Source organism: Panthera leo, chromosome B2, assembly GCF_018350215.1.
Source record: "Panthera leo isolate Ple1 chromosome B2, P.leo_Ple1_pat1.1, whole genome shotgun sequence".
NCBI lineage: Eukaryota > Metazoa > Chordata > Mammalia > Carnivora > Felidae > Panthera > Panthera leo.
In genome coordinates, this window is record NC_056683.1 from 80,666,836 (window position 1) to 80,693,982 (window position 27,147).

Genomic DNA, 27,147 nt, shown 5'->3' on the forward strand with positions numbered 1-27,147 from the left:
AAACAATCTTCAAACAGAAGAACAAAGCTGGAGGTATCACAATCCCAGATTCCAAGATATACTACAAAGGTGTAGTGATCAAAACAGGACAGTGCTGGCATAAAAAGAGACACAGACATCAATGGAACATAACAGAAAGCCCAGAAATAAACCCATGCTTTTATGGTCCATTAATTTGCGACAAGAAAGACAAGATATACAATCGGAAAAATGTAAAAAAGTCTCTTCAACAAATGGTGCCAGGGAAACTGGACAGCTACATGCAAAAAAAAAAAAAAAAAAGCTGAACCACTTTGTTACACCATATGTAAAAATAAACTCAAAATGGATTAAAGACCTAAATGTGAGACTTGAAACTATAAAATTCCTAAAAGAAAATAGGTAGTAATTTCTTTGACATCGGCTTTAGAAACATGTTTCTACATAGGTCTCCTTGGCAAGGGAAACAAAAGCAAAATTAAACTGCTAGGACTACACCAAAATAAAAAGCTTCTGCAAGTGAAAGAAACTATCAAAAAAATAAAACAGCAACCTATTGAATGGGAGATATCTGCAAATGATATATCCAATAAGGGATTAGTATCCAACATACATAAAGAACTTAACACCAAAAAACCCCCAAATAAGCAAATTAAAAATGGGCAGAGACCTGAACAGATATTTTTCCAAAGAAGACATACAGATAGCCAACAAACACATGAAAAGATGCTCAACATGACTAATGATCAGGTAAATGTAAATTAAAACTACAGTGAGATATCACTTTACGTCTGTCAGAATGGTTAAAATAAAAAACACAAGAAATAACAAGTGTTGGCAAGGATGCAAACTGATACAGCTACTGTGGGAACAGTATGGAGGTTTCTCATAAGATGAAAAAACAGAATCATCCTTTGATTCAGTGATTCTGCTACTGGGTACTTACCAAGGAAAATGAAAACATTAATACAAAGAGATATGTGCACACATGTTTATTGCAGCATTATTTATAATAGCCAAGATATGGGAGCAACCTATGTGTGCAATGATAGGTGAATGGATAAAGAAGATTTGGTGTATGTATGTGTATAAATACACATGTATACATATACATAGACACACACACACACATGCACACACACACACACACACACACACATGTGCACACACACACATACACACAGAATTATTACCTAGCCATAAAAAAGAATGAAGGCTTGCCATTTGCAACAACATGGATGGACCTAGAGTATATAATGCTAAGTGAAATAAGTCACAGAAAGACAAATAATGTATGATTTTACTCATATGTGGAATTTAAGAAACAAAACAAATTAACAACAACAACAAAAAGAGACAAATAAACAGTCTCTTTAAGTACAGAGGATAAACTGGTGGTTGCCAGAGGAGAGATGGGTGAGAGGATGAGTGGAATACATAAAAGGGATTAGGGGTACACTTATCTTGATGAGCACTGAGAAATGTACAGAATTATCGTTTATATTGTACACCTGAAACTAATATATAACACTATTACATAATAAAAACTAAAAGCTTTTTCTCTTTGACAAATACTAAGAAAATGAAAAAGGCAAACCATGGACTGGGAGAAAATATTCACTGCACCAATATCAGACAAAAAACTGTAACAAGAGTACATAAAAGTCTTACAACTCAATATTAAGAAGAGAACAACTCAATTAAAAAACTGACAAAGGATTTTAACAGGCATTATGCAAAATAAACCATAGGAAAGCCCAACAGGCACATGCCAAGATTAGTCATCAGGGAAATATTCAAATTAAAACTGCAGTAGGAGGGGCACCTGGGTAGCTCAGTCGGTTGAACGTCCGACTTCGGCCCAGGTCATGACCTCCCGGTTCGTGGGTTTGTGCCCCACGTCGGGCTCTTTGCTGACAGCTCAGAGCCTGGAGCCTGCTTGGGATTCTGTCTCTCCCTCTCTCTCGGCCCCTCCCCCACTCATGCTCTGTCTCTCCCTCTCTCAAAAGTGAATAAAGATTAAAAAAAAAAAACTGCAGTAGGATACCACTAGACACTTATTCGAATGGCTAAAATTAAAAAAGACTGATCATACCAAATGTTGACAAGGATGTGGAGCAACTGAAACTCTAATACTGCTCTACTACTGCTGGTGGAAACATGGAATTGTACAGCTACTTTGGAGGTCTGCAGTTTCTTAACACGTTAAAACATATACCTACCATAAAACTCAGCTGTTACATTTCTAAGTATTTACTCCAAAGAAATCTACGTGAAGACTTGTACACAAATGTTCATAGATGCTTTAAGAGCCAAAAAGTGGAAACCGAAAATTATCCATCAGTAGTTGAGTGCATCAACAAAATTTGCTGCATCTGTACAATGGGACCCAGCTGAAAATAATAAAGGGACAAACCATTCATATACGCAGCAACTTAGGTGAATATCAAAATCATTATGCTGAGTGAAAAGCCAGCCAAAATAGACTATATTCTATAGGATTAAATTCTAGAAAATGCCAAATAATTAGTTAGAGCAAGCTGATTAATGGTTGTCTGGGAAAGGGGGTAGAGGAAGGATAGATTATCTAGGGGTACAAGGAAATTTCTGGAATTGGGGAGACTCTCAGTACCCTATGGTGATTTCACAGATGCATTCATCTTGCAAAACTTATCAAATTGTACACTTAAGTATGTTCAATCTGTATAAAGATTATATCTTAACTATTGAGCACTTATTTCCTAAGAACTTTAAAATCACTTTGTCCAGTTCAAACCAAACATACTCTCAACTCCACTGGATTTTTGACTAAAACTACATTAAACAAATAATCTGTAAGTACATACAGCTATGTAAGAATTTAATTTATTTTTTTATTTTAGAGAGAGAGTGCACTTAGGGCTGAAGAATCTCAAGCAGCCTCCATGCTCAGCACAGAGCCTGACTTGAGGCTTGATCCCACATTCTGGGATCATGACCTGAGTTGAAATCAAGAGTCCAATGCTCAACTGACTGAGCCACCCAGGTGCCCTTATGATATTGTTTTCTCATTTAGGAAAATGTTAATGTCTTGTTTTATATTAAGGCTATAGTGTTCATCGGCCCTATTTCCTTTAAACGTTTTCTTTGGTATTTTGTGGTATTATTGACATTGTCAGTAGGGCAAAGGAAAATCTCATTTCTACTTCTGGTTGTTATTATAGAAAAACTAATTTTGATACATATCAGATACAATCAATCAAATTAGTTTTGTGGGTTTTCTATATAGTTTTACATTCTGCAAATAAAGATAATCTTCTTATTTTCTAGTTATTATACTAATTATTCTATTTTGGGGTCTTTTCATGAGCTAAAACTTAAAAAAAATGTTGAATAATGACAGGGCATCTTTGCTTTGTTTCAGATTATAATGTTTCAGATTCATTAAAATGACAGTAATTTAACTATTTAATATGCTGTTGGTTTGGAGGAGTGATCTTTATCAAGTTTGGGAAATTCCATTTTAATCCTTCTCTTATTTGTAAATATTATCAAATATCCTTTAGGCATCTATTGGAAGAATTGTACAGTTCCTTTAATACATATAATGAATTACACTGGATTTTTTAAAATGTTACCTTTTTGCTATCAGTACTATTTCTTCATGTGCCAATCTTTTAATATTTTGAAGCACTCAATTTGGACAGCTTTATATACCAATTGTAGAACTATATTATACTGTCAACCTTAACACAGTTATTTTGCCAGCAAAAGGATTTGGGAATAGTAGAGGAATTGCAATTTGGGTCATGTAAGTGATGGCAAACCATAAATAAGTCAGATTAAAGGAAAATAATGATACTTCATAGAGAAAAGAAGGAAGTTGGGAGGGGTTGTTTTGAACCAAAGTCTATTGGAGGAAAGTGAGAGTTCAGGGTCGTGAGCGTTTCTCATTGGCTGAGTTGTGGTATTTTCTTATTGGCTGGGGTAGTTGCTGGCATGGAGAAATTCATTCTTCCTCCTGCTGGAGTAGTCAAGTAGGCCTCTTCCTATTGCAGGGAATGCAAGGTATGTCTCTCCCTGTTGGGGTGTGCAATTGATGGTGAGTGGTAGGGAATAAGAACACCCTCTTCTGGCTTCCCAACTTTTAAAGATTTTAAGTGATATCTACACCCTATGTGGGTCTTGAACTCACAACCCGAGATCAAAAGTCACATGCTCCACTGACTCAGCCAGCCAGGCACCCCTCCCAATTCCATTTTAAATGAGGTCTCCTTTATTCAGTTTCACAATACTTTTAAACAGACATATAGTATTACATGGTATAGATCTACTACAGTTTACTTAACACTGATTAACAGCTACTTAGGTTGCCTTTTAAAAATTAAAAATATTTTTTTTAATGTTTATTTTTGAGAGAGAGACAGAGAGCATGAGCAGGGGAGGGGCAGAGGCAGCAGGAGACACAGAATCCGAAGCAGGCTCCAGGCTCTGAACGGTCAGCACAGAGCCCAATGTGGGGCTCGAACCCACGAACTGTGAGATCAGTGACCTGAGCCAAAGTCAGACGCTTAACTGACTGAGCCACCCAGGGGCCCCTTAGGTTGCTTTTTAAAAACTCGATGCTGTGATAAACATAATTGTGTAACAGTATACCTCTAAAATGATTTCTGATTTCACCTTTACTTTTATGCTTCCTCTATAGAGAATGGAGTGGCGGAAAAGACAAAGTTCATATATTCAAAACTTCTTGAATTTCTGATGTTCAGATATCCCTCCTTATATAGAAAAGGCAGTTTTCTCCCCCAGGCTCAATTTACCTAAAGACATTCTGAGTTGACCTTCTATAGTTTTTGAAGCTCTGTCTCTACATCTTTCCTAATCTTTTCCTTATCTCCATGCAGCTACTTTTTGTGTATCTCAGGGATATGGCACATTTTATCTTTCACAGATTCATTCATGATTGTGAGTCCAATGTGTGGGCGTTTCCCCTCATGCCAAACAATTTGACACCAGCCAGATATCCTACAATTCAACTCAATTGTGATGTGATCTACTCAAGAGACAGTATAAGACTCCACAGGTTAAGGGTTCGGTCCTAGAAGACTGCCCCCCGCCCCCCTCCATTTCAGGCACAAATTGCAAGTCCAGGTTGTCACCTGTGCTTCTGACTGGCTATATAGATCAGAGGTTCCAACATCTGTTCCCTGGATTTGATTAGTACGCCAGGGCAGCTCACAGAACTTGGGAGAAACAGTTTACTTATTAGGTCACCAGTTTGTTATAAAAGACAATCCAAGAACAGCCACATAGAAGAGATGCACAGGGAGAGGTATTTGGAAATGGTGTAGAGTTTCCATGCTTTCTGTGTGCATCACTCTCCCCACTCCCACCCCATCTTCACATGTTTACCAACTCAGGAACTCTATGAACGCTGTTCTTTTGGAGTTTTTATGGGGCGCTCCATTACACAGGCATGACCAATTAAATCATCGGCCTTTGGTGACTGAATTCTGTACCTCCAGCCCTTTTTCCCCTCCCTGAAGGTGGGGGTTGGGTGGGGCTAAGTTTTCTCACCTTCTAACTGGGTAGTTGGCTTCTGGGGCAACTAGCTCCCATGCTCATCTAGGGGCTTTCCCAAAAATTGCCTCATTACCATAACAAGACATCTTTATCGTTCTCACCACTTAAGGAATTTCAAAGGTTTTAGGTGCTGTGTACCAGGAACAGGGAAGAAGACCAAATATAGAATTTATTATAAATCACAATGTCACACTCCGCCTCTCAGCTTTCACAACACTAGATGGGTTAGAATCTAGAAAGTTGACAATGGCAATACCCTTTCTATCCACTCTATGGTATACGTAATTCTCAAATCTGTCGGTGTAACAGAATCACTTCAGGAACTGGATAAAAGTTTATATCCCTGAATAATAACCTGTCATTGTGAAGCAGAATTTCGAAGGTTGGCGCCCCTAGAATGTGCATTGATATAATAATAATAATAATAATAATAATAATAATAATAATAAACTTAAAGCCATTAAAGTTCTGATTTATTTATTTTTTTACTCCTCTTGTTGAGACTATGCTTCATCTTCACCAAATCCATGGGACAACCTTTGGAAGCACTCCCTTTGGGTCCACCCCTACCTGCAGGGATCCAGGTTGGGGCCAGTAGTGGGAAGGGAAGTTCCTGCCCCTGTAGGATTCATGCAAGGGCTCCAATGGTTGTGCCCATGGCAAAGGGCCCTGAGTTCCTGCCAAAGAAACATGGTTTGTGTAAGGCTTTGTCCTCCTGGTTTTAATTTTTACTATGCAGAAAACAATAAAAAGCTAAAGAACTCTTAAAAGGAAAAAAATTACCACAATGTCAATACCTGAAGACAACCACCATGTCACTTTAGTATTTTCTCTCACAGTCTTTGTTGGAATTGTTCCATTCAATGGCATTATGATTTCATTTCCATTAAAGACCAGACTTTTATAAATATGCTTAGGAACCTAGTTTTCCTCCCCTTTATTAGGTCTATAAGAAAATGTATTCCAAGTTCTAAACTATTAAAATGAGATTTTTGTGAGCCTTGAAGCTAAGAAGACCTGGGTTTGAACTGCAGCCCATCATTTACTAGCTGGGCAAGTTTTAAACATCTCTGTTCATCACTTTATTTCTAAAGCAAGAGTAACATTTACAAAATGCCTAAAACATAGTATACACTTAGTAAGTGTTAGTTACTTTCTTTATGATACCTCCAAGTTTAAAATTTTTTTCCTCATAATATGGCTAATTTTGTTTTCTCATAATTTGTTCTACCAAAGTTTCTATTACTTCTTTCATTCGAGATATAAAGTTTCTTTTCTAAGGTGGATTGTCATTACTGAATATCTAAATTACTTCAAGTCTGATTTCCAACCAGTGTTCTAACTAAAGTGCTCTAACTTCACATTTTGAAGTTTTTTCTTTAAACATACTATTTTTTAAATTTTTATTTTTGAGAGAGACAGAGAGCGAGCAGGGGAGGGGGAGGGAGGGAGGGAGGGAGGGAGAGAGAGAGAGAGAGAGAGAGAGAGAGAAAGAATCCGAAACAGGGTCCAGGATCCAAGCTGTCAGCACAGAGCCTGACACAGGGGTTGAACACACAAACTGCGAGATCATGACCTGAGCTGAAGTTGGTGCTTAACCGACTAAGCCCCCCAGGCGCCTCTGAAGTTTTATTTTTCTAAGCTGCATCAACTGTAAATATAGGGAAATCTTTAAGTATTATACACCATATTGATTGGATTTTGACATTAATGTCCATTCTTGTGAGGGGCCAGCTTTTCCTATTTCCATTTTTATTGTGGAGAACAGGGGCAGAGAAAATGGGGGAGGCAGTGGTCTATTTTCCTTTCCAAGAGTGTGAAGAAGGCTACTCATTGTCCTCTAAATCTTTTTGATCCTTCGTTTGTAACTGAATTCCCCCCTTCCAGTTAGGCACACAGCTGCCCATTCATACAGACATTTCAGGCCTCAAAGAGGGTAGGGTTAAGGTGTGTGATTAAATGCTGGCAAATGGATGTGACCATAAGTGACCTGAACCTTTGGTGCTCTTGCCCTTTCCCTCTCCTCTTTGGCCAGGATGCAGATGAGCAAAACTATCATAGAAGCCATTATTTTGCGCAGCATCCAAATTTATGTCATTATGAATCATAGGCTACATGCAGCAGCACCAAGACTGGGGAATTTTCTGGTATTGCTGAAAAAAAAAAAAGTGAAAAGGGAAGAAATATTCAGCTTAGGTCTAGGAACTTGGTACCACTTCCTCAAGTCCTATACATAAAATGTGGAATCATGAATGGGAGGACAGAATTAATGTGGTCAGACATGAGTTTTAGTATGAATTTTGAAGTTAAGACTATTGTCCAACCATGTACTAGTATATATTAGCCCTACTGTACAGAAACAGATTGTTTGTGAGCATATAAATTATAAATTGTATATGTGGCTTACAGAATAAAGACATGTTTCCAATCCTTAAATGATATCTGTTAAAAGGTTCTCATGGTATATGCAAAAGAAACAAATGGTACTGATTTTTGCAAGTAATATGCTCATGACATATGGATATTTAGGTAAGTATCTTTGCAGGAAATGGATTAAAAGTCAAAAAGGTGTATGAGGGAATATCAGCATTTTTTCTTCAACCACAAAAAAGTTACACTTGTTTTTAGGTTTCTTCATTCTCTAATTTGAATTTGGTAAAGTTATCAATGATTAATGTAGTCGTTCCTTTAATAACTAAAGAAGAGATTCCACAAAGAGAAACAGACAATAAGTCTGAGAAGCAACTGCATTTTGCAGATGACTTTTGCTTTTCAGAAGATTTCTGGTGTACTCAAAGCAATTATCGTGATGTTATGTGGCATCTATAAGATATCACTGACCATTAAATTACAGGATAAAAAGTGCATTTCATTACTTGGAAATGATTTCACTGAAAAAACTGACATCAAGGGCAGGTCATTTCAACAAACTCAGTTTTGGTGGGACCTCATGGCAGGGATGAGAAGCTCTGAGAGCAGTTACTCATTACTGGTGGAAAAGGAACACAGGTCCCGGCAGTAAGCAGTACATGATCTACCAATGTCATCTTAGTTATTCCCACGGGCACCGCAATAGTACACAGGACCACAGAGAGCATCAGTATGAGAGATCCCTATCAAATACTTTTTACCAAAGACTGTTTTGTTCAGTTAGAATACTGTCTCCCAAGTTTTTGAACGAGCAAAAAAGCAGCTGCAATCTAAATAAAAATGAAAAGCAGGATTTTTTTAAAAGTGACACTGGCCAATGACTATTTCCTGAAAACTACCATGAACCTACTAATGTGCTACTGTCCATGTCCATGTTGCATTTCTAACACCCAAATACAGAGATAAACGGGCTTACTTTACCAAACAATGCAAGGGATTTTGTAAGCAAAGTGTTAAGGTTCCCTAAAAACAAAAATAAAGCAATCTTAAATGTTTCAGAACCTGACAACAATGCACAATCAAGCTGGCCACAATGGACACATCTATAGCCTCTTAAAACCTATGTTTTCTCTTGAAGACTGATACTGAAAGGTTTTCAAGTATCACTAAAAGTGGTTTAATTAAAATTTCCTGTCAAAGGAATTAAAACAACTGCTCAAGAGGAGGAAAAAAAGCTTAAAAAGAATACATATTGAATGATTTCATTAATGTAACTAGAAAATGCAAACGAATTTATACTGTTAGAAAGCACATCAGGGTCTGGGGCTTAGGGCCTAGAGTGGAGGGAGGCAAGGACTACAAAGGGACATGGGAGACCCTGGTGAGGCGGGACAGAAATGTTCAGTATCTTGCTTGTTGGATGGACTCCCAAGTGTATACACATGTCAAAACTCAGTAAACTGCACTCATTTAAGTGGATGCAGTTTAGTGTGTAAATATTACATCCCAATTAAAAGACAAAGAACAAAGAGGTAAAAACAAAAATACAAAACAAACTAAAAATGGAAAAGCCTGAATTAAGCCTTTCCTAAGAGCAGAGAACAAATCTTTCTAGACCAAGCCTCACAATATCATTGTTCGTATTTCCATTTTTAGTAGGTCTTTCAGCTGAGGGGAGTGAAAGAGTGACGACACCCCACCACATTGAATAAATAATGTGGAAACTGAAGCACTCAGCAAGTTTTAAATTATGGCAAAGTGGTATAGAGCACAGACTTGGGTTTAAAAGTGTTGGCTAGAGGACCTGGGTGGCTCGGTCTGTTAAGCATCTGACTGTTGGTTTCGGCTCAGGTTATGATCTCATGGTTTGTGGGATGGAGCCCTGTGTTGGGCTCTGCACTGACAGATAGAGCCTGCTTGGGATTCTCCTTCCCTCTCTCTCTCTGCCTCTCCCCTGCTTGTGTTCTGTCTCTCAAAATAAATCAATAAACTTAAAAAAAAATAAAGTGTTGGTTTTGTTGTGATCTATAGAGTGGTCACAAAGCCTCTGTGCCTGCAAGTTACCTCAAATCCCCCCCTTCCCCCACTGACCATCTGCTACTCAGTTTACACATTTTCCCATGCTCTTCTTCACATCGTGGGCTTATAGTGGCTACAGAGTCCCCTTGCATGAGATTCTGCCTAAAACAGCTGATGGGGGAAAAGTAGACTCAGGCCCAAGTCTTAACATTTAGGAGCCCATTTTTCCATCTGTGAAATGGGAGTACAATCTAACTACCATGTGACTAAAGAGAACATGTAACTTGGCATTAGCCATATGGGCTTCACTTATAATACATGCTCAATAAATATCTGTTAAAGAAATAAGTGAATCAATGAGCTGATTTACTAAAATGAAGATCGAGTTTATAAGAATGTGTATATGTGCACACAGGTGCTGGTTGGGGGGTTAGTAGGTAGATAATGGAATGAAATGCTTAATGTAACTTAGATATACTACAGGAAACCAGTTTCCTAATGAGAAGAATCACTCAGTGATGTATATACCATGTTGTACCTCATATAAATCATGATTTAATGAAATTGTGAAGAGCACTCATTTAACAAAAACTTTGAATGGTTAGATAGATTATGTTAAATGGCCAATCATCTAGCTTCTCAAAAATCATGATTATGTTACAACAGTGTTGAGTACTGTAAGAATACTCACTACTCAGTTTTTATTTGACTTTGTGTGAGGTAAACATATTGCAGAGCAGAACACCTCACAGCTTATTTGCTGATATAAATCATTAACCATTTTTGTAAACAAGTTTAGAATAACAATCTGAATTTTATTACAAACAAAAATAATCTAAAAAGCTTCCTTCAATTATACAGTATGCACAAGGATTTCTGCATTACATGGTTTTACATAAAATGTTTTGAATGATACAAGTGGGACTTCCTACCATTTGAAGAGGAGTTGACTGCTGAAAACCATACACTTAACAGAAAGAAAAAAGTTTCACAGGCAAAACCTATGATCTCTGGCTACAGGCAGGAGCGGAAACTAGGAACATAAAAGAAGCTTGGAGGAAAAAAAAGACAATAAATACTCCAAAATGCTTTAGCAAAAAGAGTCAAACATTTGTAAACAACTTTTAAACAAATCTCTTTACTATGTGGTGTTGCTATAAAGTCAAGTCTTAACTGATTTTCATTTGACTCAGAAAAGTTACTTTTACTGCTGAGTATTTCTCTCTAGACTTTGTTTTCTTTCCCTGGAGAATAAAATATAATTAGGTATTGTTCGAGATTCTGAATTTCTTAGAGGGGGGCCTTTGAGCCACTTGCTTGTCTTTTTGCTATTTCCACCCAAAAATGAGGGTTAGAGTGAAAGGTAAAACCAGAATCAATAAAAATTTTGGCTCCTTATTAGTCTCTGTTTGGAGGTTTAATGGGTGAGGATGCTGATAAAACTAGCTGTGGATTTTAATGATCCCTGCTGCACTTTTATCCCATCAGGGATAATCAGGACTTAAAAAGTATGAGCTTTGCAACACAACTACTTACAAACCATGTAGGCTGAGCTGCACTCAGTGTCTAGGACAATTACTGTTTGAGAACCCCCAGGAACTTACTGTAAACAAACAAGCAAGTGTTCAAGAGCCTGTTTTTGTACTTGGTACCATGACGTAACACTACTATTTTCTTTCGTTTTCCTACTTGAGACTTTTATGAAGTGATTACATGTAACAATAATAAATTTTCCCTTTAAGTATATATGATATATAGTAAAAACACATTAATGACTAAAATAAAATCTGAAGTCAAGCATTAGCATCCACACTTGAATGTCTTGTGCTCTGAGATAATCAGAAAAGTCTCTAAACACTGACTAGGTCCCTCTTGGTGAAGTGACACATGTATGTAACAAGCAGCAATGCTAGGAGTTATACTTTTCCTTAGTCTACAGGTATTTTCTGTGCCAATTTTATTTTACTATTAATGTGTTGAGACCAGTATCACTTTCAGCTAGGTAATCAAATTATTTGGGAATGATAACCTTTCTTTCATTTACATCAAGCAATGGTAGACATTTATTTACTGGAAACTTTCTAATAATAGATTTTGAGGAAGCTAAAAATGACACAGTTTAGTACAAACTGTCCTTTACCTTTATTGCTTGTATACACAGGAATACATTATAAAACTCAGTGGAAGGAGGAAAAAAATAACAGAAGAAAAAGTTACCTGCTTTAGCATTTTTTAAGAATAGTTTTGATAACTTCTTAGATCAACTTGCTTATCTGAAACAGAGCAGAACTACAATACAATCATGATATAATTCTAATAATCACAGAAATTATGCTTTCATTTTTAATTTTCTCTTCATAAAACATTAATGCTATAAAAATGAGGTTGATGACATCCTTATTTAAAAGACACCTTGTACTGGTATCAAAATGTGATTTATTTTAATACCAACTGAAAAAATAGAGCTTATATAGTCTATTATTTCAATGAAGTTTTTTTATTACTTTTATTTTCAAAGTTTACGGTAGCAAAGTTATTGTTAACAATATAAATTTTCTCTTTATAAGTGTTGAAATTCCCTTAAAAGTGTTGAAAGGCAGCAGGCATTCTAGGATGGGCTTGTAAGGAAAATTAATTATTCCAATGTTGATAAAGAGTATACTTGATGAATTTATATTTACTTCTTTAACTTCCTTACTAACTTCTCCTGATTTGCCAGGTTTTTTTTTTTTATTTTTTACTCTTTTGGTATCATAAAAGAAATCTAAGCCCAAGCCTTTTAGTTGGAGCAATTATTTCCATTTTCCATCATTTCTCTTCAGTTTTTCAAATATACACTACAACAATCCAATAATCATTGCAGGAAGGAATGATCATTTAAGCTGGATCGTGTTCATTTACCTTTTAATTTCATTTAGGAGATATTAATATTAGAGTCATAAAGTCTTTACAGTCTCAACACACATACACACAATCACAGAATTAAAAATCTTTATATCTTAAAAAAAGGGTTCCATTTTGTTCAATGTATCATAATTTCAGTCCAATGAAATATGCTTTTATTAAATACAGCAGCCGCCACTTACCTTTAAATATTTTATGGATGGAACTAAGTTCAGTACTGATTGAAGGATGCTGGCATCAGAGCCCTCACTTTGGAACTATCTCTAAAGGTTCTGCATTTCTATAATGTACCACTGATTATTTTAGATTTTATAATACCCTGTCTTTAACTTGGTATATACCATCTTTTGGAAAAAAAAAATTATTTGTTTTTTGAGATGAGATACAAGAACAAAATCATTCTTGAGGTTCCACCTCGAAAAAAGGCGATGTTTGCACATAGCAGCTAGTTTGATACCCCGTTTTGTTAGGCTAGCCTTCACACAATGAGCATGCATATATAGCCATGGTTCACTGCATCTGTTTTGAAGTTGAGAACTGCTGCTTATTCAAGTCACAGATGCCCCCATGTTATGCAAGGAGACAGTTGAACTGCATGTCCACCATGAGAAAAAGAAAATAAACGATGAAACAAAATGCAGCAAATATAGGCAGTTGGCATTCAGAACACGCCCAAAAGCTAACACTCATGAATTGTCATTAGAAGGGCTTTTCTTTCCTTAAAAAAAAAAGTCTTTCTTTGCATATTTTAAAGAAGGTCCCAGAGAATCATGAAGTGCCTTGTCGTTTTTGCTGCTGGCTTCTGATGACCTCTAGTTGTTTTTTACATTGCTGGTAGTAAGTAGAAAGGCTTTTGTTTTCATCTAAAAGCTTTTTATGTTCCTGTACCAGACGAGATGTATTTTGCTGGTCCTTTTCATCCTGGTCCAGTTCTGCAACTAGTTCTTGCCTAAAAACAAATACCACATAATAAAATATAGTAAAAGATACACGATAGAAAAAATTTATACACTAATAACCAATGAGCTCAACTAATTAGAACTTTTATTCTGGCTCTGTCATTATGCATCTCAGGGACACCATGCAAATGTAACTGCGGGCTAGGATGGAGACTAGCATCCACTCTTCTGGTTTACCCATACAAACACCATAATCCTTTTATTTTAATAAGTAACTCTACTTAGACAATTAGTGAATACAGATAAAATGGTATAATTAAAGTTTCAGAAAATTTTATCTGGTATCCTTTTTGTGTAGGAAGAAAAAGGCTGGGGAAGGGCTCTGACCACAGGAAAATAACATGATGTTTTTACCATTCACATTCCACTTTTACACTCATGAACTTTTATTCATGTTTTGAAGTCACAGTTTTATTTAACCACAGTGCCAAGTGGGGGCTAATACAACATTTGCAAGCCAATTAAAATAGATGCTATCAACTTAAATCTGTTTCTTATTTTAAAACAGTGAGAACAATACAAAGTACCACTTTCAAATGAGTTATTCACTTTTAAGAACATTTTCAGGAAAGACCCTTAGAGACTTTCATAGCCTGATAAACTTTTTGAAGCCCTCTTTTATTTGGGAGATGTTCAATATTAGCTCCTATAGTGAAGTTACTGGATATAACTGAATAACGAAAAGCCTCCAAATGGTTTTCTTGTAATACTTCTCATTTTTAAAGTATTCAAGGGGTGCCTGGGTGGCTCAACTGGTTAAGTGTCCGACTTCAGCTCAGGTCATGATCTCATGGTCCGTGGGTTTGAGACCCATGTCAAACTCTTGTCCAGCTCAGAGCCTGGAGCCTGCTTTGGATTCTGTCTCTCCCTCTCTCTCTCTGCCCCTCCCCTGCTTCTGCTCTCTCTCTCAAAACTGAATACACGTTAAAAAAAAATAAAGTATTTAAAATTGATTAAAACCATCATAGTTTTCACATTCCTTCAATCCACCATTTATTTTTTCCAGCACAGAACTCCTCTTTCAAATGAATAAAATATGAAAAAAAGTATAGGTTAAACATGTGAAATAAGAAAGTTTTTTTTTTTTTTAAATAAAGTACTAACAGTTCTATAGTTAGCTCCATAATTTGCAGACTCCAATATTTATTTCCTATATAGCTTTTAAGGTACTGAATTGAAATCATTTACATTGTTGTAACAATAAATTGTGATGGAGCTACTTTTTGTTTGTTTGTTTTTTTGGAAGTACAAAAAGAAATTATTCCAGGAAGCAAGAAATTTTCACTTATTTAGATTAAACTTAATAGAGGGAATCCTATTACCATATATACATATAGTTGCCATGAGTTTTTCCTATAGCACTTCATTTTAGTTACCACAATAACTCAGCTTCAGAGGTACAAAATTTCATGAGGTACAAAATTTCATGAGGTTCATGTTTAAGAAAACTGAAGTTTTGGGTTTCTTTAAGAATTTCAAATAAAGGAGTATGGGAATTGTAGTTCTTAAAAAAGCGAGGAAGGCAGCCTCCATAACTCTTAGAAAGACACATGTGAGTATAAAACTCCCAAGAAAAACACTCACAGGTATAAAATAAAGTAATTCTATTCTCCTAAACAGATACCTGGAGAGAACAGATCTACAAAATGTTTCTAAGATAAAGCACAAGTGAACATTAGTAAATCAAATTATTTCACTTATGTCCAAGGAAACAATAAATCTTTACAATTATAAATCTAAACAGCTTTTAATTTTAAAATTCTTAGAACATAAAACATGTTTATGTAGCACCAGTTTATTTTCCTTAGTTTTAATGTATGTAGTCAAAAAGGTTTAGTTTTGCAATAAAAATAGCCAAAAGGTGCTACAAACCGAAAGGCAGAACATATGTAGAACCTTCAAGTTACAAATATAGTTGAACAACATGGGTCTGAACTATATGTATCCACTTATACGTGGATTTTTGTACAGTACTGCAAATGTATTTCCCCTTCCTTTTGATTTCCTTAAAATTTTCTTTTCTCTAGCTTACTTTATTGTAAGAATACAGTACATAATACTCATAGCATATAAAATATATGTTAATTGACTGCTTATGTTATTGGTAAGGATTCTGGTCAACAATAGGCCATTAGCAGTTATGTTTTTGCGGAGTCGGAAGTTACATGCAGATTTTTGAATGAGTGGGAGTTCACAACCCCAACCCCCAAGCTATTCAAGGAAGTCAAGTGCATGCTTAATGATTAATTCTAAAAATTAATACAGTTTTCATGTCTTTAAACAATATTTCACCTTAACATATTTTAGACCCAAAATACTAATGTGTTTTATTTTTATTCATAACAGTCAACTTACTTTCTCTGTAATAACAATGCAATTTCTGTTTGAACTTTCATATATTCTTGTGCCATTTTACAATGCTGCTCAAACACTGCCATAGATTCTTTGGAGTTTGGGCACGGTGCTAGAGGCTGAAAATAAATAAAGAAAGTTAAAACATAATTAAATCAAATCTCAATATCAAGCTGAGAGTTAATATAGTGACTGTGATATATTTTTATAGCACTAAAGCAATGATCTTTTAAAAATAAGTGTTAACCCAGGGCCTAGAAAATTTCAGTGTCCTTTTGTCAGAGTTAACTCACAGCTTAAATTCACACCTGTGGTTTTAACACTTTCATTGTTATAGCGGATCATGACTAAAGTGATCACTGGCCTCTGGTTTTACATTTCAGGTTGCCAAACCGTATTATACCAAGAGGGTTTATGGCTCTCATACTCATGAGGAGACACTGAAGTGTATTACTTATATTTTCAGTCACAATGAACGTGACAGTGTATTACAAAATCTACTAAGTAGAAATGAGCTTAAGTAAATTTTATGTTGTAGTGCACTGAAAGAGCAAAAATGCTATTCTTGGCATCCTTAAAGATATGGGAGTATTTTAAGACAATTGTTAAGAACATGATTTTGCCAATTTTAAACTTGATTAACTTAACTGAATGAATTATTTTAACTTGAATTTAGAAAGTTTGGGGAAGCCAACTAAAAGCATAAATAAATGAATATACGATGACAAGATATGAACACTTTCTAGGTAGATTCTAGAAAGATTCTCTAGCTTATATAGCTTTCTAGATAGATTCTCTAAACTTTTTCTATAAGGAAAAAGTAAAAACGGTCACTGAGAAACTACTCCTTTACCTGTAGTTGGTGATCCAGTGTAAGATAAGCCATTGGGATGGAGTTATCCGATCCATTGGTATCTGGAATTCAAGTATGTGTTTATTTATTTTCTATCATAAATAATTATAAACAAAAAGCAAGAAAGCTTCATGAGATATTGGCATTTTGTTCCTAAAGTAAACAACACATAAAATAAAAGTTATTGCTACTGGTAATGAAGAGTCTATTTCTGAATTTAAAGGTAAACACAGAACATCCAATTACCAGATAATCAGAATGCAATCATACTCTCATACAATTTAAGTTGGCTATAAATTACATAATATTAAAGCTTACAAATGCTTGTTCAATTAAAAACAAAAACAGTGGTATGGGACCTTTTTTAAATTTGGTCTTCACTCACCCCACCTAATCAAAGCTCGTATCTCTTTCTTTCCTTGACCATGCTAAGTTTGCTGTAAGGCTGTGTCAACCCCTTGAACATTCGTGCTCTTTAACGAAGAAAGAGGGGAAAATAAGAGATACATTCTCTTCCAATGGATTACCTTCAATTTATATATATTCTAGTGTGAACCCTCAACCCACCTCCCCTAATGAGAATCACTGCAGAAAATGAAAGACGTTTTTGATGGGAGTATGTTAAACACAGGTATAATGAACAGTTAGGTATATGGAAACTGTAGTTCAGTGTCCTGTGTGAAACAGTTAAATGGATTAAATCAAACAACTAGTCGATTTTACCAAATTGTTTGGACGGCTTTTGTTTGTATTTCATAAGAGGTAAACTGTCATAACTTGCATGAGTCACATGGGATTAACATTTATGCCTCCGGAAGCAGGCAGGATAACTGTGAAGTAATATGGACTTTTTATTTCAGAAGTAGCTGCCTTCCCACAGTTAGGAAAGAGTAAATGAGCTACACAAGTGAACTGTTCAGCCCTTTTCCTGACAAGTGACTCCTTGAAAGAGTGGTATAGATAAAGACAACGTCAGGCTGACAGTAAGGCACTGTATGCAGTGCAATAAAAAACTAGGACAGTTTGATGGTTCACTAACCTCAATAATTTATTGTTGACTGATGAATATTCTAGTTTCCTTTTTTAAAGCCATTGAGAATGTGCTTGCAAGTAACTCTAAAAGCCAAGCTAAATCAGATGAAATAAGATAATGCATGTAAGAAATACCATGCAATGCTGGCATATGGTATGCAGTCAACACATGGTGGTGATGGTTACTATTACTGTAGTCGTTGTTGTTACTGATATAAAATGGGAGCATTAGAAAGGACAGGCAATTTAAATTCTAAAGTTTGTTTTTCCGATTGAAAAAGTAATGCTTATTAAATACCGGAGTGCAATAAAGAAAAATAACAGCATATTGCCTAGTAGAGTCCTACCTACCTTAAAATCATATACACTATCATAAATGTTTCCTGAAATGGTTAAACAAGAAATACACTTAATTTGTTATTTCCCTCACCAATTCTTTCCCCACCCACAACAAGACTTTCAAACTATGCTCCCATGGAACACTATTTTCCACAAAATTACAACTGACTAGGGCACCTGGGTGGCTCAGTTGGTTAAGTGTCAGACTCTTGGTTTTGGCTCAAGTCATGATTTTGCAGTTCGTGAGTTCAAGCCCAACACTGGGCTCCATGCTGATAGTGCAGAGTCTGTTTTGGAGTCTCTCTTTCACTCTCTTTGACCCTCCCCTGCTCACACGCTCTTTCTCTCCCTCTCTCTCTCTCTCTCTTTCTTTCTAAATTCATTCATTCATTCCTTCATTCATTTCCCCTGGGGCACCTGGGTGGCTTAGTCAGTTAAGCACCTAACTTCAGCTCAGGTCTTGATCTCACGGATCGTGGGTTTGAGCCCCGCGTCGGGCTCTGTGCTGACAGCTCAGAGCCTGGAGCCTGCTCCGGATTCTGTGTCTCCCTCTTTCTCTGCACCTCCACTACTAGCACTCTGTCTCTCTCTCTCAAAAATGAATAAACATTAAAAAAAATTTTTTTTAAAAATTATTTCCCCCCGACTTTATAGGAAAAATTAAGTGTCTTGAACTCTTTTAAAAACACTTCTAGGGGCGCCTGGGTGGCTCAGTCGGTTGAGCGGCCGACTTCGGCTCAGGTCACGATCTCGCGGTCTGTGAGTTTGAGCCCCGCGTCGGGCTCTGTGCTGACAGCTCGGAGCCTGGAACCTGTTTCCGATTCTGTGTCTCCCTCTCTCTGCCCCTCCCCTGCTCATGCTCTGTCTCTCTCTGTCTCAAAAATAAATAAACGTTAAAAAAAAAAAAAATTAAAAAAAAAAACCAAAAACACCTCTATTCCTATTACTCTTTCTTAATTCTTTGGTATTTGAGGGCGCCTGGGTGGCTCAGTCGGTTGAGCATCCGACTTTGGCTCAGGTCATGATCTCGCGGTCTGTGGGTTCGAGCCCCCCGTCAGGCTCTGTGCTGACAGCTCAGAGCCTGGAGCCTGCTTCGGATTCTGTGTCTCCCTCTCTCTCGGCCCCTCCCCCGCTCATGCTCTGTCTCTGTCTCTCTCTCTCTGTCAAAAATAAACATTAAAAATTTTTTTTAAATCTTTCATACTTGATGTATCTTATTAAATAAATACCCTGTATCTGATATGTATTTTAGAATTAAGTATACCAGTGTTTCACAGTATTCAGGGAATGGAAAAAAAAAGCCAAGGATTGTTATTAACTATTAAAGTACTCAGCTTACACTGCAAATATAGTAGTTTATTAAATTTATTAAATAAAGCATGCTAAGTTTATTTTTATTTTTAATGGGCCAGTATTCTGACTCTAATAATATTACAAGAAGTGGGCTCCATGTCTTATACTTCTGTCTTTGCAAACATTGAGTGTTTTCCCCCTCTGTGGCTCCCTCTACTGTGTCTAGCCATCTCTCTCACTAACTGCTCTTGGGTATGTGTCTTTCTTTATCCCCACTATTATAAATAGAAACCCAAAGGCCCTCATTATGTGCTGTGATTATTAAACTGATGTATGCTTTTTACTTTTCTCTGAAAATGCATAGAAATCCCTTCTCTTTTAAAGTAAAAACATCTGATTAATTTTTTTTAACTATGTATGTATGCATTTGTAATTTTTTCCTAAATCAGGGGCCTTCAAAGAAAAAGGATTTGCCAGTATCTCTTCCCTGTAATTTACTGTATTAGCTTGATCATCGATACTTTTCTTAGAAACAGTGCAAAGCTGAACTTCATTAAATATAAGGCTTAAACCACTCTCAACTTTTAAAATTATAGTAAAAATTATTTAAAAATGCCAAAGACAAATTTCAGTTGAATTCTGGACCCAGGTACAATTTCTAACTATTGGCATTTTGTGGTATCTTAGGTCCCAAAAAGAAAAAAATGAGACTGGGGTTGGAAGGTTGGAAGAACACGGGAAGCAGAAAAAACACAGCAGTTAAGTGAGAGGGACGTAAGAGGATTTTAATTTTACTTTAATGAGTTCACATCTGCCACATGGTGACTGGTATGTCTAGATCAGTCTAGGCTGAAGTCAGGAGGCCGAGTTGAGTACCTCCCTCACCAGAGGGCTGAAGACCCAAAAAGAGCTAACAGTACCTGAATGTTAATGATCAAGTCTGTCAAGAGCATTTCCCTATGTACCTCTGAGGAGAAGCACACAATGATGAATTCTGCACATGTGCTGCTGAGTACTGGTTAATGTTCTGGACAGTCCTAGGTTGGGCAATGCTAGGGGTGAGACTTAAAGGAGTTTTTGCCACCACTAAATTTAAACTTGCTAAAACTAGAGAGTACACCCTTGGCTAAACATAGTTGTATCTTACACGAAACAGAGAAAAGCTACTCAGTTAATTTTTTATATTAAATTATGAACTTGACTAAGCCATGCCAAATATCTATAAATATTTGTAAGTAGTGTTTTTGTTTATAAAGACAGAAAGCTGACTTTTCAATTTGGATTTAATTGCCACTATTAATAACATAGTTGATCTTATACAAGATCCCAAATGATCTGATTTTCTAAGGTCTAAGAGATCATCTTTCCCTCTCTGACATAATAACATGTAATTAATAAATTTTTATAGAACCATACTGCTGAGTATTTATTAAGGAATTCTCTTAATGCTAAGGAAAAGTTAATTCCACTATGGCACATAATTTCCTGCTTGCCCATAATAAACCTATTCCATCATTAGATTTTAATACTAATATTTTAACCAGTTAGTCATTCATGTTAAGGAATTTAGTGACTCTTCACAGGCTTTTTAAGGTCTAGTTAAAAATTTAGACATTTATTTATTTAAATTTAGAAATTTAAATTTCTAACTAGAAATTTATGTATCTGAAATGAAGTCTCCCTACCAGTCTCCCTACAAGTTAAAAACGATTCAAAAGGTCAATGGTCAGAAATTTTTTTTTCACTGAAGTGAGGTACTGGCATCTTGTGTCTTTAAAACAAAAGACTGAGATGAAGAGGATTATTATTCTGATTTTAGTTCTTTAAAAAATAATGACTTTACTACTATCATCTAGTAGGATGGATCAAAAATAGGAAAATCAGAGATGTAAGTTCAAGAATACAATATCTTCCTGTCTGTAAAAACCCCAAATCAAACCATGTTCAAAATACATGTTTAGTATCTGGGGGGGAAATGAAGTATCTGGGGAAATGAAGTATCTGGGGAAATGAAGAGGGCAAGACAATCTCAGTACTCATAAAGTCATCTTTAAGTTTATTGCTAAATATTTGATTTTATTAGTATAAAAATCTAACCTATTGTAAAATGTCTGCCTTTATTTAAAAAAAATTTTTTTTAATGTTTATTTATTTTGAAGAGAGAGGGAGAGAGACAGAGCGTGAGAAGAGCAGGGGCAGAGAGAGAGGCAGACACAGAATCCAAAGCAGACTCCAGGCTCTCAGCTGTCAGCACAGAGTCTGACGTGGGGCTTGAACCCACAAACCATGAGATCATGACCTGAGGCGAAGTCGGATGCTCAACCGACTGAGCCACCCAGGCACCCCCAAAAATGCCTGCCTTTATAAAGATCAGAGTCATAACACAAAGAAATGAAAACAAATATGATAAATTCAGCTTCGTAATTATAATGAGGAAATACACTGGTCACCTGTGGAATCATCAGGAGTCCATGGATGACTTCGACTTGGCTTTTCTGAGGTTGGTCCTGAGGTAGTGATCATTCTGACACTAGGACTGGATGACCTACTGCTTACCTGTAGGAAGAAGTAATAGAAGGAACAAAATGTGATGTTTATGTGGGAATAAAAAAAGGCAAGAGAAAATTTTTATTATAAAGCAAAAGACAGGCTTCCATTTCTATCAGCAGAGGTCCTAAAACACTCTTGCAAAAAATATATCCTCTAAAAAGATACCTCTTAAAACTTGGTAAGCTTTCAGAGCACCCAAGGTGGCTCTGTGGGTTAAGTGTGTGACTCTTGGTTTTGGCTTAGGTCATGATCTCACAGTTCATGAGTTTGAGCTCTGGTTCAGGCTCTGTGCTGCCAGCACAGAGCCTGCTTGGGATTCTCTCTCTCTCTCTCTCTCTCTCTCTCTCTCTCTCTCTTTCTGCCCCACCCCTGCTTGCACGCTCTCTCTCTCAATAAATGAACTTAAACAAACAAACAAAGAAACAAAACTGCTGAGCTTTCAAGAAAGTAAGAGAAATGCTCTGAGACCAGAAATAAAGAAGGAGCAGGAGTCTAGTAAGTGCTTAAGCTATTAGACGGGAATTTCAGTTGAACACCAATGACCTAGAGCTTTTGTTTTGCCTACTTTCTGTACTCAGAGGAATAAGCATAAAGTCTTGGGCCTTTGTAGGATGGGAGTGAGACCAGAGAACTGCCTTGCTTAAAGCTAAAACCCAAGAAAGTCTTCACTCTTGGGGAAAAAGTAAACTAGGAAAAACATCTACCCTATAAAAGCAGATAGCAAATAAATTTGTCTGCATTGGTAGTGGCTCTGGGTGAAGGGGAGAAAATGTATACTGTGAATTCGTAAAACATTTCCATAATTGATAGAAGATACAACAAATACCAATGACAACCAATCCCAAGCAGAAAAAATAACAGAAAAGCTACAATAACTGAGTTAAACATGGGTCATATCATCGTCAAATTCTAGAAAACAAAGACAAATAGTAGATAGAAGGAGGCAGCCAGAGAAAGATTATCCACAAAAGAATACTAGTCAGATTCTCAACAGCAAAAAGGAAGCCAGAAGCCAGAAGAAAGTGGAATATCTTTAAGCTGCAAAAAGAGATTAACTGCCAACTTAGAATAGGTTAGCCAACAGAAATGTAAAGAATGAGGTCAAAATAACGTTCTTAGACAAGCAAAAAGGGAGTCTACCATCCATATACTCTTATTATAACAATATCTAAAGCATGAAATTTAGGGGTAAGAAAAGTTTTTCTCTGATGGAAGGGCCTAGTTACAATCAGGAATGTTGGTAAACACAAGGATGAATCTATACACAGAAAATATTAAACAATGGAAACATGACTAATTTACAAAATTACCAAGCAAAAAATAAATAAGATGGAACTAAAAACTGAACAAAAGCATAAGCAAAATAAGGAATGCTTTAAAAATGCTTATATTGTTGAGAATAAGAATAAAGATGTTAACTTTAGGTTCAGTATGAGTGTTAAAGTTTCTCAGGTAGTTACAAAACATAATACATATGACTCCAAATAAGAAAGACAAATAATGGAATGAGAAATGTATTTGTTCAATTCAAAGGAAGGAAGGCAAAAAAGGAGAAAAAAAGAGAAAAAAGCATAAAATAAGGAGGAGCAAACTTATCGATAATATAAATGGATTACACTCTTCAGTTAAGATATTTAAAAAAATCAGAGTGTCAGGCTAGATTAAACGTTGTTATAAGAATTAGATCTAACAGAGATAGAGAAAACAGGAAGTTAAAGGATAAAAAAGGATAATCAGGCAAACCTACCCAAAATAAAGTTATTCAGCTATATTATATGAGAGAGGATACGTTTTAGGGCAAAAAAAAAAAAAAATGATTAGAGAAGGAGATAAAATGATAAATGAGTCAATTCACTATGTAACAACAATTCAAAACTTATGTGCTCTACCTATTATACTACATGCTGTATCTATACATCGCTTCCAAATAGATAAAGCAATAAAACTGCAAGGAGAAAGGGACATATTCACCATTATCGTGAGATATTTTAATATTCCTCTGTAAATATTTTATAAAAGCAGACCAGGGGTGCCTGCGTGGCTCAGTCGGTTGGGCAGCCGACTTCGGCTCAGGTCATGATCTCGCAGTCCGTGAGTTCGAGCCCCGTGTCGGGCTCTGTGCTGACAGTTCAGAGCCTGGAGCCTGTTTCAGATTCTGTGTCTCCCTCTCTCTGACTCTCCCCCATTCATGCTCTCTCTCTGTCTCAAAAAATATAAATAAATGTTAAAAAAAATTTTTAATAAAAAAAAAAAGCAGACCAAAAAATATATATATATAACACTAGTGAAACCTGAACTCCAAAAAAAGCAAGCTTGATCTAAACAAAAAGATATGACTAAAAATTGGAGAATATGCATTCTTTTTAAGCACCATGGAACATTTATGAAAACTGATCATGTACTAAACTATAAAGCAAATCTCAAAAAAGTTAAAAAAAATTATTATATAAACCATGTATTTTTGTACTGATTCAAAATTAACCTTAAAAATCTCATGTTTAGACATTAAAAAAATCTTTTTTAATGTTTTTATTTATTTTTGAAACAGAGAGAGACAGAGCATGAGCAGGGGAGGGGCAGAGGGAGAGGGAGACACAGAATCTGACGCAGGCTCCAGGCTCCGAGCTCTCAGCACAGAGTCCGATACAGGGCTCCAACTCACAGACTGTGAGATCATGACCTGAGCCGAAGTTGGACGCTCAACCGACTGAACCACCCAGGTGCCCCTGTTTAGACATTTAAAAATACTTCTAAATAACTCACTGGTCAAAGAAAACAAAGTGGAAATGAGAAAGTAAGTGATTTTTACCATGGAACACAGTAAAACCTGTGGGATGCAATTAAAGATGCACTTGAGAAAAATATTTAATTCTAAATATTTAGATGAAAAAAATCAGAAGTAGTGACAATTTACAAGATAGACATTTAACTTACAAAGTTAGAAAAAGAACAAAGTTACCAGTCCCCCCCTCCGATAACAAAATAAAAATGAGAATACTACAAAAATTTGGTGGTTAGTAAATTAAAAATAAAACAAAAAAAAATCAAGTGTAACAAATTCCAAAAAAATATAAATCACCAAAATTTCTATACATTAAAGAAAACACCAAGCCCAGAGGATTTTACAGTTGAGTTCTATCAAACAATCAAGAAAATATCACTTTCCATCTTAAAGAAATTATTCTAGAAAAAAGAAACACTTCTTGACTCATTCTGTGAAAGCAATAAACCTGATTAAGAAACAACAGAATAAGAAATACTACTAGCTAACCTCACTGATGAAAATATATGCAAAGTTAAAAGTCCTAAAAATTACACTAGCAAATGAAATTTGGCAATGTAAAGACAATAAAAATAATTTGAAAAATTGAGGGTATCCCACAAATGCAAAGGCCACTTGATGATAGGAATTCTATTAATCCAATTCATTATATTAACAGATTAAAGGAGAAAATTCTCAATAGATATATAAAAAGGCATTTGACAAAATGTAACAGCCATCTATGAAACTACATTTAACAAACTTAAATTCCATTTAAGAGATGATAATTTCTTAACTGGAGATATTTATAAAAAGTCTAGAAATGTGGTCTGAGAGAAAAAGGTACTGTAGGCTGGTGGATGACAGGGAGGCCACAGGCAAGGAATACAAAGAAAAGACTCCTAGGCATCGATCATGTTCCATTTCCTAAGCTGTGTGGTGGATTCATGAGTGTCCATTTTACAATCAGCTTTCGCAACTTACATATTCATATATTCTTATCTATGTATTGTTATTTCATATATTAAAAAGTCTCAAAGGACATATGAACTAAAATGGATTTTATAAGAATCTTTTTTTTTAAAAGCACCTGTTTTTCTTGAAGTGTTAGTGAATACCCTACAGAAGACACAAAAAAGAATATGGAGTTATACAAAGTAAAACATAAAAAGCACATACATTCATGAAGAACCTTATGTCCAACTTCAATATGTAAACACAGAAAAACACTCAAAGGGCTGCCTGGGTGGCTCAGTTGGTTGGGCGTCTGACTTCGGCTCAGGTCATGATCTCACAGTTTGTAAGTTCGAGCCCCACACTGGACTCTGTGCTGGCAGCTCAGAGCCTGGAGTCTGCTTTGGATTCTGTGTCTCCCTCTCTCTCTCTGCCCCACCCCTGCTCACACTCTGTCTCTGTCTCTCTCAAGAAATGAATGAACATTAGAAAAAAAAAAAAAGAAAAAAGGAAAACACTCAAAGACTGTATTAAGTAAAATGAGGGGCAATACAGCAGTGGAAAGTACCCTTGAGTAGAAATTAGCAGATGTGAAATCTAATTATAGTACAACGTCTGATTTAGTTTATTTGAAGAAGTCTCCTTTCTCTACAGAGGGGTTGGGGCTGGGTTAAAGATGTGATAACTTTTAGTGTATCATTCACTACTAACGTTCTGTTAAGTTTTGACAACTCACAATGAATTGAGGGTACTAAAAATAAAAGGCACTTTTATAACAAGTTCAGAAATAAATCATAAAATAATTGAAGAAATGACTGGTGGAATGTTACTCTCATCTTGGGTACCTACTGAAATTCCAAAAAGCTTTTCTATACCATAAACAATTTTCAACTCAATTATCAGACCGGTCTTTTCCAAAACCTTAGTTTATGCATGCCACACTTACAAAGGTGCCCTGTGTATAACAATACTCATTCAGTTCTCTCCTCCTTGCTAATTCCTCTCCATTCTGTAAGGCTCACCTCAGAGTCCCTTCCACATTAAATGCTCATTCTTGTTATATTCTTGGTTCTTTGAGCACAAAGCCAAACCCTGTGTTTGAAGACTGCTTTATTCTAGCAGTGTGTAAAGTACAAAATGTTCATTTACTGGTTGTTGTGGAATAATTCTGAAATTTTCACCCTGGCATTCCTGACCCTCCATTGGCAGGTTTTACCTTA

General features: G+C 36.0%; 1 protein-coding gene across 7 annotated transcripts in view; it reads right to left on the reverse strand.

The window, feature by feature from the left end:
• Positions 1-27,147, reverse strand: part of MAP3K7 (mitogen-activated protein kinase kinase kinase 7) — a 97,013-nt gene that overhangs the window by 6,002 nt on the left and 63,864 nt on the right. For 2 of the 7 annotated variants that reach the window (XM_042939371.1, XM_042939372.1), the window contains 4 exons: positions 22,113-22,218; positions 16,999-17,060; positions 16,149-16,264; positions 10,773-13,783 (listed from right to left, as the gene is read on the reverse strand). In XM_042939371.1, coding sequence (XP_042795305.1) covers positions 13,603-13,783; positions 16,149-16,264; positions 16,999-17,060; positions 22,113-22,218 — 465 coding nt within the window. In that variant the 3' untranslated portion in view covers positions 10,773-13,602. Of the gene's footprint in view, positions 1-6,005; positions 6,219-10,772; positions 13,784-16,148; positions 16,265-16,998; positions 17,061-22,112; positions 22,219-27,147 lie in introns of those variants that run through there. The other 5 variants (XR_006202706.1, XR_006202705.1, XR_006202704.1 and 2 more) reach the window with 5 other exon arrangements.